The following is a 12,459-nucleotide window of genomic DNA, read 5'->3' on the forward strand; positions in this document are numbered from 1 at the left end:
CATAATATATTCCTTATAATTATTAGAGTAAGTTATTTGGCAGAAATATTCGAGTTCAACAAACATAACTGGAAGAAATTAGCTCTTTAGACAGCTTAACAACTTCACATACACTTTACTGTCTGGGTTTACAAGTAGCACAGGCGCCATCTGCTGGTAAACTAAGAGTATTACAAGATGGCGTCCATAAACTGATTCATCATCATGTTGCAGAGTACGGTGAATTTATAATCTGCCGCTCTCCTTTCCGAACACACGCACGCTGGCAAACTGATCATTTATTTTATTTATTTATTTATTTATTTGTTTGGGATAGTGCATATGAATGAACAGCTGTAACAATTACAGCTGTAAAAATGCCAGATTATAGCAGAAGTGCTAGTTTCCATCTGTTGTCCCTAGGCAGGTAAGAGAGAAAGACAAATTACAAATAAAATACAAATAAAATACAAATGAAATACAAAGGCACAAGTGACACAAGACAATAATAGAGGTTAAAGGTTAAAAGTGTTCACAGACTTGGTTTTCTTTTATCCACTGTTTGAGGTGTGTTTTGAAGGATGCATATGTTTGTGAGTCTCTTATTGTGAGTGGGAGAATATTCCAATATTTAGTTCCTTTGACTGACAGAACAGTTTGTCTGAATGTAGTGCGTCTGTATGGGACCTCACAGTCTCCTCGGGCTGTGGCCCTGGTGCCGATCCCACTGGCAGATTTCAGCTTTATAAAGTCCTTCAAAGGAGGAGGAGCAAGTCTGTGCAAAATTTTATATATAAAACATGCATTTTTAAAATGAACAAAATTATGGAAATTTAGTAAATTATGTTTATCTAAAAGAGTGCAATGGTGAAACGAAAATGGCTTTTTGTCAAAGATTTTTATGGCCTTTTTAAAAAGAGATTGTATTGGTTTAAGTGTTGTGCCAGCAGAAAGTGACCGTGTGGTTATACAGTATTCAATATGTGAAAAAATCATCAAGTGTAAAACCATTCGAGCAGCATTTATATTCATAAAGGATCTTACCTGTCTAAAATTGTTTATATTAAAATTTACCGTCTTTGTTAATTGTTTGATGTGTTTTTTAAATGTTAATGTTGGGTCCAATGTTAGGCCTAAATATTTAAACTCATTAGCTAGACTAAGCTCTACACCTTCCAGGTAAACGCCGGATTGCTGAAGGCTGGTTGGCTGTTTAGTGAACATCATACAGACCGTTTTCTTTGCGTTTAATTGAAGACATGAATCTTTGACCCAGCTTTGCACTTGGGTCATGGCTGTTGTTAAAATTTGTGAGACTTCATGAGTATTTCTGCCCTGTGCAAAAACAACGGCATCGTCAGCATACATTTGAATGTTTACATTTTTACACACTTCCGGAAGGTCATTTATATAAATAGTAAATAAAATAGGTCCCAAAATACTGCCTTGTGGGACCCCTGTTGGACAGTCAAGGTAAGAGGATTTGGTGCCAGAGATGGACACGCATTGTTTTCTAATTGATAAGTATGATTCAAACCAGAGTAGTGCTTCCTGTGAAAAATTGTAACAAGTTAATTTTGAGATAAGAACAGTATGGTTGACGGTATCAAAAGCCTTCTTGAGGTCCAGGAATACAGCACCTACACAGGCATTCCTATCAAGAAGGCTTTTGATTTTAAGGCCATTATTTAAGTGTATATTCAGTTGTTTTGCGACCCACTTCTCTTTTGGAGATTACGGGTAGAATACTGATAGGTCAGTAATTTGCCATTTCTGTTTTATCACCAGATTTAAAAATTGGGGTGATAACAGCAAGCTTCCACGCTCATGAGAGTTTCACTCCAGTCACTCTCTTTGAGAGCTGCGTCCAGACTTGGAATTTGGTTTTGTGGAATGAACTCATGACAACTTCTAGTTGTGTATGAGTTGGGAAATCTTGTTTTTGAGAGTTTTTGTGAGAACAAAATTATATTATGATCTGAGATTCCTGTTAGTAGATTGTAGGTTTTTTTAATTCTTCATGTATGTATGAGTATTTTATTCAGCCATTATACATCTACAATCATTTTTAAACAATACAGACAGTTCAAACATAGTCAACAGTCATGTGTTATGTAGCGACTGAAAAGGAAAAGGCAGAAGCAAAAAGCTTGAGATGCTTACGTCATCAACACGCAGGAGGAGCGTGAGCAATTAACAGGAACGATACCTACTGTCTGAGCCTTTTATACACTTATTGTGTCAGGGAGAATAAGAACATTTCACAGCAGCACATGTTCTGATCATGTGTGTCTTGGCACAGTGAAAGACTAACCATCAATCATGGCATGGATGAACCACTTCTCGCTCCAAACAAACAACAGCAGAAGAGCAGTTCAAGTTATGTTGGTAGGAAATTTGTGTAATGTAGCACCAAACCCAAACTTTATTTTGTATGCTCATGCTGAAATGCAAAAATAACGTGATTAAAGTTTCAAGTAACCATTAGAAAACCACTAAGTACTGGGTAGATATGGATTACTTCTTCATCACATGTTGTAGAGTAGCTAATGATTATTTAACGGATAATGAAAGCTGGATAAACCACACAAATCTACCTGTTAACTAATGGTTACCTAGAGCCCTTTTCACATATGCACTCCGGTTTATATCTAGTGGTTAGTTTCCCATTCGTCTCCCAGTAAGTATGCAAAATGTGTGTACCTTATTGTAAAGTGTTACCCATGTATATTGTGACTTGTTGTATCTCTCCAGTTGATTTTCCATAACACACATTGTCTATATGCTGCATTCCTGTACTGACTCCGCCCCACTCCGGGCTCCGGCTCATCATTGATGGTGAATTGAAGTTTTGGGCTGAATCCTGGAATAAAAGGAAAACCGATGTTGAAAAACAAAAACCTCATAGTCTGTCAGTGCAACAGGTTGATATTGACAGCATATGAATTTCCCCAAAACACTTGATTTTCATTGTATATCTTGTTTTGAGTTATACATTATTCTCCTGAATGTTTATTCTGGAGTCTGTGTGTGTGTGTGTGTGTGTGTGCCCCAGACCAGTAGGGGCCCCTCAGGGCTCACAAATGTAAACCAAAGCAGTGGCCCAAAATGACAGTAGGAAACCTCCCTAAGGGGGCCACATCTGACAGCACTCACTGTTGTTGCCCTGCTAAGTGTCACATCCATTATTGCTTTGAAAACCAAAATGAGTTTCTGAAAGTCAACAAAGTAAAATGAAGAGGAATAATCCCCAAGAGACTCTAGAATTGCCACAGTGTGTGTGATGACGGAGGAATGTGGTCAGAGCCGTTGACAGGTTGGTCGGAGGTAGGTTAATGATGATTCACGCTCCGTCGATAAACACATTTTAAAGTATTTTTTTAGATGAAATCAAACTGTGGTTTTCAGATACTGATCATATTCGACTCATCCCGTATCAGTTCTGCGGAGTTTTGAATAATATTCATAAAGTTATTCATTAGTCGTGAATGTTAAGCTAGCGTCTCGCGCAATAGGAAACCCCGTAGTCTCTCCTAAATCACACGTTTTTTCTTTTATCAGGGGAGATGTTTGATCCCGGCTCACAACACAATTCATCGGTTTCTGTTAATTTGTCTGTAAATACAGAGCCAGAACACACGGGGTTACATCAGCAATGCACAAACAGACCGTTATGTAACGTAACTTTCTACATAGGGTTGCAAACTGGTTATACTACTGCCTAACAAGTCTGTAATACGGCAGAATGAACATCCCTGCAGACATCATTTATTACAGATTCAGCTGCATCATTACTGGTGACATCATCATTGTCTCACGTTTAGCAGCTTTACTTTTGTCTCCAAAAAGTTTGTAACCTTACAAACCGATCTATGTAGCCATTTACCCACGACCTATAGTTGTCATGGTAACAGTTGAATAAACAAACTGGACAACGGGCTGCAGACACTCAGGCTCCATCAAAATCTGGTAATATTACTGTACCTTTTGAGTCTGCGTGGTTCCTCATCTTCTCACAGCGTCTCTGCCGGCTTCCTCACCCTTTGTTTGTCAACAAATGCACGTGGTGTCAGAGGGGGAGGCGTGACCGTTTTTATGACACTGCAGTTGCACTCAGAGACCTCCAGATGGCGCCAAAGCGCACCAAAACTGACAACATCAATGCTCTCAAGTCTCACGCATTGGGAGTGAGAGACACACATTTCAACTTGTTCACACGCTCACACGCCACACCTTGTATTTCTCACACATAAATTACCAGGATAACGCCCACCAAGTTGCGCCGCTATTTTTTTTAACAATGGAACAGATAGGAATCAAGGGGGTTTCCCATAGAGATCAGAAGGAGCTTGCCACGCACCAGCTAATCAAAAAATATATATATATAGCTACCCCAACAGCCAATCAATAAATAGCATTGCTGTATCCGGGTAAGATTTAGATATTCCTGCTACAACAACGCTACATTCTGGTTACAAAGAAGACGCCAATGACATTTTGATTCAGACGCTCGCTGAAGTACAGACTGATCGACGTGGGACAGGACCGTTATATTTACAGTCTATGGAGAAGAGGACCATATCATATTATTACAGTAAGTCATCTCATCATTTGATTTCTGTATGTTGGGGAATATTGTGTCCAGTCAGCTGGTAATCAGTAATATTAGCTAACAGTTTGACCAGAGTGTGTGAACTAGCCAGCCAGTTGAATTCTTGCTAATTTCAGCAGCTATTCTGACACCTGTTTTTTAGTCCTAGATCAGGACCCGTATTCACAAAGCTTTTCTCTTACCTCTGTAACCGAGCTTTCTGGGTTCGTTGGACTGGATACACTTAAACAATAAACGGCACATAGGCGGGGAGCTTCTTTATCCACGGCTTCCACTTTATTACACACACACACCTGTGTACCGGTGTAACAGGATAACAACAACAACAACTGCTTTACGGCAGCTACGGTAACCCTTTAGGGACACCTCACTCTAAAAGCGAATGAGATATACAGTACATATAACAAACACAACAATCTGTTACATACGTCCTCCCCTCAACTTGAAACGTCCCCGTTTCACATAAAACATTGGCACAGGCACCCATGAGACAACAGGAAACCTCTCAAAACAGTCCCCTAGCAGAATTTAACCTGAGCATGAAAAAAACCCTCTGTATCACAGTTGTCACCCAAATGTACTTAACATGATCAGCAAAAACACATGAAAAAAAAAACATCCCAGAAAGAGGGAAACAAACACCAAGCATCAAACTCAGAACCTCACAAAATCCTGAAGACGTGAAGGTGGTCGCAGGACACGCCCCCTGCGTGACTGCACTAGTTCAGGCCCTGAAAACTCCCCATACAGACTCATGTCCACACCCCCAGCCAATTGTTGCTCAACCATTTGCGGCGACAACGGGAGTGGCGAAACCCCCAAAAGAGGAGATACTTTAAGGGTAGGAGGGGAGCCACCAACAGTCCCTGTAGGCACTGGCAAAGTATAACGTTTCAGCCTGTCATGGTGAACCACCTGAGGCCTCTCCAGAGAGTCCAGAGGGTTGCTGATGCGGTAAGTCAGTGCAGCCTCACTTCCAGACGCCAACGCCTCCATGACCCGGTATGGGCCCTTCCAATGTGGCGCCAGCTTCGTGCGGCTCTCAGTGGGATTATTCAACCACACCATCTCTCCCGCCTCATAGGCACGGTGGCAAACATCAGCGTCATAATACAGTTTTTTTCTCTCATGAGCCTCTGCAGCATTGAGCCTGGCGACTGAGAAAGCAGCCTTCAGTCCATCCACCATGGATGACACATACGATGGCAGAGATCCAGCCCCCCGAGAGTCTGAAACAACACCAGGCACAAGCACATCAGCAGGGACACGCGCCTCCCGACCACGCATACCACGTATGGAAAGGCGACCTGTTTTATATAACTGTCCCATTTGCCCCCACGAGAGAGCAACATCTTAGCAAGCTGGTCAATCAGAGTACGATTATGGCGTTCCACCATTCCGTCCGACTTCGGATTGTATGCCATGGTGCGCGTTTTCTTGATCCCCAACATCTGACAGAGACCCTGAATCACGTCCGCCTCAAACTGGCGGCCTTGGTCGGTGTGCAGGACCTCAGGGACTCCATGCACCAAAACACAATCCTCAAAAAGACAGTGAGCAACCGTGTGAGCAGTCTGGTTTGGAAGGGCGTACACATTAACAAACTTAGTAAAATAATCCTCCACAACCAGCACGCACCTATTCCCCCGAGATGTCACAGGCAGTTCCAGAATATCTGCGGCCACCCGTTGCAGAGGGCGGTCAACCAGAGATCCGGGGACCTGCGAGTCTGACAGGCTTTGCACTGCTCACACCACACCCTAATGTCTCTCAGCATGAAAGGCCATTAGCAGGATTGTCTGGCATTCTCCCACACACCTCCACCTGCCAGTAGCCTCAGCATGGTATCTTAATCAGTTCTTTACACAAGGTGCTCTTTTTAGATTTCAGGAACTACTTCCTTTCCATGGGCCACAGGAACAGGACAAGGTGAGTGAGGAGTTCCTGGAGTATCAACTCATGGAGATCCCCATGCCCCAAGATCCCACCACCTTTAATGTTGAGGAGTTTTGGGGGAGCATGTCCTCAGCCAAGAGCAAGGTAAGAAATATTTGGCGCCACCTGACATACACATAATTAATTGACATAATAAAAGCAAAACATTTGATTAATAGTTGGTTCCTTTATTTCAAAGGTGACCGGTTTGAGCCAGTTTGGGAGGCTATCTAAGATAGCAGCATTAGTTTTAATGCTCCCACACTCAAATGCAGATGCAGAGAGGGTTTTCTCCATGGTCGGCCTAAACAAGACCAAAACAAGAAACAGCTTGGCACTGAATGGAACACTTTCGCCAATCATGACAGTCAAAATGGCTGGCCTGGAACCACAGTGTTTCAAATGAGAGCCACCAACCCCTGTGCTGAAGGCCTCAAAACCTGCCACTAACACCTACAATAAACAACACTATCCATAATCATACAAACACACACACACACACACACACACACACACACACACACACTCACACTTGAGAGCCCTGCAACATATTGAGGCTTTGAGTTTAAATTCTTAAGAAATGAAACTGCATCCTGCTGATAAGGAAAGTGCCACGCCTCTATCACGGACATTTAAAGCTGCTACTGCACATCATCACATCATCCACACCAGAGAGCTGAAGCTGGAGCGACTGTAACCACAGAGCAACATCAAGAGGAAACATCTGAGAGGAAGAAACAGCAGAAAGATGAGGTGAGTATCTGACTTGCGTACAAATGTTTACATGTTTCTAATTTATTAATTCCAAACTCTTTCCTATTTGTCTTTTTCTTCCCCTTTAGCTTCATTATTTTAGTGTTTCATACGTTTACTTTTCTCACTTTGTTGCTTTTGTGACTTTTTGTTTGTCTGGGGTAAAATAATAATAATACATTTTATTTATAAGTTTCAATTTCAAGACACTGTACATTTGTTAAAAAGACAGAAGGATCAGAACAGTAAGGACAGACTAAGAGACATTACAACATTACACACAAATCATAAATAAAACAACATAAAGGTGCAGCTACAGATAAACAGAACACACATCACAATCATAGATTAAAAACTTGTTTGGAGAGGTGAGTTTTGATCAGTGATTTGAATGTAGAAGGGTCAGTGCAGTGTTGAATGTGTGTAGGGAGTGAGTTTCCAGAGGGAGGGGGCAGCTATGGCTCTGTCCCCCCGGGTTCGTCGCTTGGTTCTAAGTGGGGGAGACAGGAGGTTGGCTTTTAAAGAATGGAGGCTGCGTACAGGAGTGTGAGGGTGAAGGGGAGCTGTGAGGTAGGAGGGGGCCTGGTGGTCTAGGGCTTTATGTGTAAGGAGCAGGGACCTAGTGGAGATATGTAGGACAGGGGTGATGTGTTCACTGGATCGGGTGTGGGTGAGAAATTTAAATCTGTTTGCCTTAGCCCTGGGCAGCCTGTACCTGTAAGAGAGGATGGTCAGAGCTGGACAAGATAGACTTTGCTTTCCTAACAACTTGTCTGTTCCAGATTTCTGACAATGAATTGTTCTGAAATGATTATTTTACTGGCTGTATTGACAATACTGGAAAGACGGTTACCATACCATGAGATAAAACAAAAGGTTAAAATTGACTCTATAAAAGATCGGTAGAATAAAACCATCAGTGTCTTGTCCACATTAAAAGTGTTCATTCTGCGCAGAAAGTAGAGTCTCTGAAGGCCCTTTTTGCAGATTGCATCTGTGTTCTTGTCATGATTTAAGTTTTTGTCAATCACAGTGCCCAGGTACTTGTAACACTCAACATTCTCCACAGGTGTACCTTTGATCATAGGCGGGAAGGTTGAGTGGGAGATTTTCTGAAAATCAATGACCATCTCTTTTGTTTTTTTGACATTGATCTTTAAGAAGTGGTGGTCGCACCACTCCACAAAGTCCTTCACAACAGGCCCGTGATCGACCTCTCCATCCTGGAGCAGACTGATTAGAACAGTATTGTCCGCAAACTTCAGGAGATGCCTGTTGTCATAGGTGCTCCTACAGTCGTTTGTATATAAAATATACAATAAAGGGGACAGGACACACCCCTGTGGTGAGCCTGTGGATGACAGCCGCTTCTCGGATAGGGCACCATTCGCCCTGACTGACTGAGGCCTGCAAGTTAAAAAGTCCAAGATCCATTTCACCAACCCAGCATCAAGGTTAAAATGGGACAGCAGTTTCTTTGCTAAAATGTGGGGTTGGATTGTATTAAAAGCTGAGGAGAAATCTACAAATAAAAGCCTCGCATGTGTTTTTGTACCCTCAAGATGTTTATATAAATAGTTAAATAGAGTAATAGTGGCATCATCCACACCTCTGTTTGCCTGATATGCAAATTGCATCGGGTCAAGCAGGCCCTGAACATGATTGGTCAGAACTCCTTTGACCAATTGTTCAAAAGTCTTCATTACTACTGAAGTCAGAGCCACAGGCCTCAGGTCATTTAGCTCTTTGGGAGATTTGTTCTTAGCCACAGGTACAACAATAGAATCCTTCCACAGCTTGGGGACCTTGTGCACAGTAAGTGACAAGTTGAAAAGATCTGTAAAAACATCACATAACTGATCTGCACATACTTCAAGAAATTTGCCAGTGATCATACCTGGTCCGGGACGAGCAGTGAGATATAAATCAGGTTGTTTCTGGTCGATTATACACTGACGACATTAGAAAACAGACGAATAAAGACAGACCACTACTGCTAGTCGAAACTCGCGCAGCGCCATAGACTGAATGATCAGTCTGCTGGTTCTGGTCCGGAGGCTTCTGAAGCGCCTACCGGAGGGCAGGAGGGTAAACAGACTGTGGGCAGGGTGGGAGGAGTCTTTAAGGATGCTGTGAGCTCGCCGCAGACAGCGTTTTCTTTGGACTTCCTCAATGGCAGGAAGTGGACACCTTGTGATACGCTGGGCGGTTTTTACCACCCGCTGTAGCGCCTTACGGTCTGTGACAGAGCAGTTTCCGTACCAGATTGTGACACTGCTGGTCAGGATGCTCTCGATCACACAGCGGTAGAAGTTCATCAGTACAGCTGAAGACAGGTGGTGTCTCTTCAGTGTCCTCAGGAAAAAGAGGCGTTGATGAGCCTTCTTAACCAGACTGGAGGTGTTAGTGTTAGATGAATTAACAGCCCCAAGAGCCTTTTTCCAGAAATCCTCAGAAAGGTTGGTTTGTAATTCGATTTCCCAATCAGCCTTGATCTTATTTACCGCAGACTCGTTAGTTGTGAACAGGAGGTCATAAAGGTAGGAAACCTGACCTTTGGGCAAGACTCTTGCCTTGAGTGCCAGATCAATGCCACTGGGGTTTGGAACTTGAGGGAATGCCGGTGAGTGGTCCTAGCAAAATCACGGAGCTGAAAATATCAAAAAAAAGTCGGAGCTATTTAAATTGAATGCAGAACGTAATTGTTCGAAACTGGCAAAAACATCATTAATGTACAAGTCACCCAGACAGCGCAGGCCATTCCTCTCCAAAGATGTAAATCGTGGGTCAATCATAGCTGGTATAAAAAGTTGATTATTACAGATGAGCGTTGCTTTAGAGAGGGAAAGCCACCCAAAGTGTCGTCTAATTTGTGACCATACAATGTGTAGAATTTTAACTGCAGTACTCATTTTAAACACTAGGTGTCTGAGTTACATATTGCTCCTTTAAAACATCTTTTCTTCATGGGAGATGAACAGTAAACATCCAAACATAGCACACTTCAAAGCAAAAAAAACTAGCTGCTGATGTGTTTAAATGTTTGTTTTTTTATTCTCCATCAGTGCTGCTCAGAGTCAAACCACACTGGAGTCCCTGCAGTGCCACTTCACCTGGGACCTGGACCGCAGCAGGTCAATAATATTACTTCTCAGGGACAAGATGGAAGACATCCGCACCGAGGAGGGAAATCGATGGCTGGGCCACAGTTACAACCTGTGGGGGTTCATTCAGTATAAACTGGGGTTAAATGAAGAGGCTAAGAGTTTGTTTCAGAAGGCTGCAGAGGCCCTCAACAAGCTGAGAGATGCAGATGAGGGTCCTTGGTTAGTGGTGAACTACGGGAACCTGGCCTGGCTGCATCACCACATGGGAGATCTAGAGGAGAGTCAGGCTTACCTGTCAAAGGTTGATACCCTGATGGAAAAATACCCATCTCCATCCCAGGACGACCTCCATCCAGAGATCTACGCTGAAAAGGCCTGGACCCTGATGTTCTTCGGAGAGGATAGGAATCTGGTTGTTGATTACTACGAGAAAGCTGCCAGGATGCAGCCGGACATGGTGGATTGGAACACCAGCTATGTCATATGGTTAAAGAACGCCCAAAACTTCAGTGACACAAGGCTTGACCCTGACCTGTTGGAGAAAATGAGACAAGCCAAGGAACGGGATCCAAAGAACTTGCACCTCGCTGTGCTCTACCTTGAACAACGGGCTAATGAAGGAGAAAACATTCGAGATGAAGTCCGTGAGTTGGCTGGAAATGTGAGCACTCTGTGCTGCAGTGGCAGTGGCATGTGGGCCTTACTAAACCTTTACATAAAATACATATCTGTTGATGACGCCATTTATTTGGCAGAGAAAGTTTTGAAAGAACATCCAGATGTGTGTTATCTGAAGAGATGTGTTGCGTTCTGCTACAGATCGAGGATCGTTTATAAAAGCAGAAATGACCCTGATCCAGAACAAAGCATGATGGACAGAGCAATCGCTCTCCACGAGGAGCTGCTCTCTCTTTACCCTCACTCTTCACTCAAAAAGGAAACAGACCTCGCAACTATCTATGCAAAGTCACGTCACAGCAAGGCCAAAGCTGAGCAGATATTTCAGAAACTGCTCAAAAATGAACCAGCAGAACCTGAAGACAAACAGATGCTTTACAGCATATATGCAAATCATTTATACTTTAATCAAAAAGACTCCCACAGGTCGACACAGTATCACATGAAGGCAGCAGCAATACCAAAAAAATCCTACTTCCGTAAGAAAAGCATCGGAATCCTGGAGAAGAATAAAGACAGAGAAATAAAAGAGTTTCTCAGAAACCTGCAAGAGCCAAGACAGTAAAGATAGGGAGGCAAATTTAGGGGGAACAATTTTGTCCAAGCAAAAAAAAACAACTAATTTCTACGAAGGTGTTTTGCTTTCACGTGGTAATAAAAAGCAAAAGAATCCTGAAGAAGAATGAAAAACAGGAGGGGGCCAATTCTGCCAGGGCGTCCAAAACATAAGTATAAAAACTAACTAAAAACTAATTTCCTGTCATTCAAAACTATTTGAAATAAATTAAAGGAAGGTTTATTTTAATTATTTTCTTCATTATTTTTATTTTTGGGCTTTTATGCGTTTATTTAGAGATAGGACAGTGGATAGAGTTAGAAACAGGGGAGAGAGAGAGAGAGAGAGAGAGAGAGTCGGGAACGACTTACTAATTCAGGACGGAGTTCCCTTCATGACATCACAAAGGGCAGTAGCCCCTTGCATCCAGAGTGGATTTAGAACAAGAAACTTCACACATGTTTTGAGGAGCTCTGAGACTTTTTTAAACTGGTTGAAGAGGAGGAGAATATGTGACCTTTAAATCTTACACCCTAGCTCCTGGTAGGTGTGACGTCCTCTGTAAAACACGGTCGTCATGGTGAATACTTAATGAAGAAATGTGTGAATTGTGATTATCATGTATTTTGCTTCTGTTGTGTTTTTTCAATGCTGTATTTTCAGTTTTTAGAATTAATGGATTTTATAAGAATGTGCTTCACTTTGGATATTTAAAGTCCTCATTGTTCATGTGAAAATTTATTTGCTGTGACCTGAAAATTATATATTAAGATGCTCCTGTTTGCTCAAGCTGTGTTTAAGCTTTATACCAATAAATTAACAGTGTGCACACCAAGAAA

The 12,459-nt window shown here is 42.4% G+C and overlaps 1 protein-coding gene across 1 annotated transcript; it reads left to right on the forward strand.

Annotated features, from left to right (window-relative positions):
* The first annotated feature begins 7,109 nt into the window (after window positions 1–7,109).
* LOC132971804 (interferon-induced protein with tetratricopeptide repeats 1-like) lies at window positions 7,110–12,459 on the forward strand. Its single transcript, XM_061034601.1, has 2 exons — window positions 7,110–7,279; window positions 10,345–12,459. Exons 1-2 carry the CDS (start codon window positions 7,275–7,277, stop codon window positions 11,627–11,629), a joined length of 1,290 nt encoding a protein of 429 aa, XP_060890584.1. The 5' UTR covers window positions 7,110–7,274; the 3' UTR covers window positions 11,630–12,459.

This window comes from Labrus mixtus, chromosome 3 (genome assembly GCF_963584025.1).
Source record: "Labrus mixtus chromosome 3, fLabMix1.1, whole genome shotgun sequence".
In the NCBI taxonomy this organism is placed as follows: domain Eukaryota; kingdom Metazoa; phylum Chordata; class Actinopteri; order Labriformes; family Labridae; genus Labrus; species Labrus mixtus.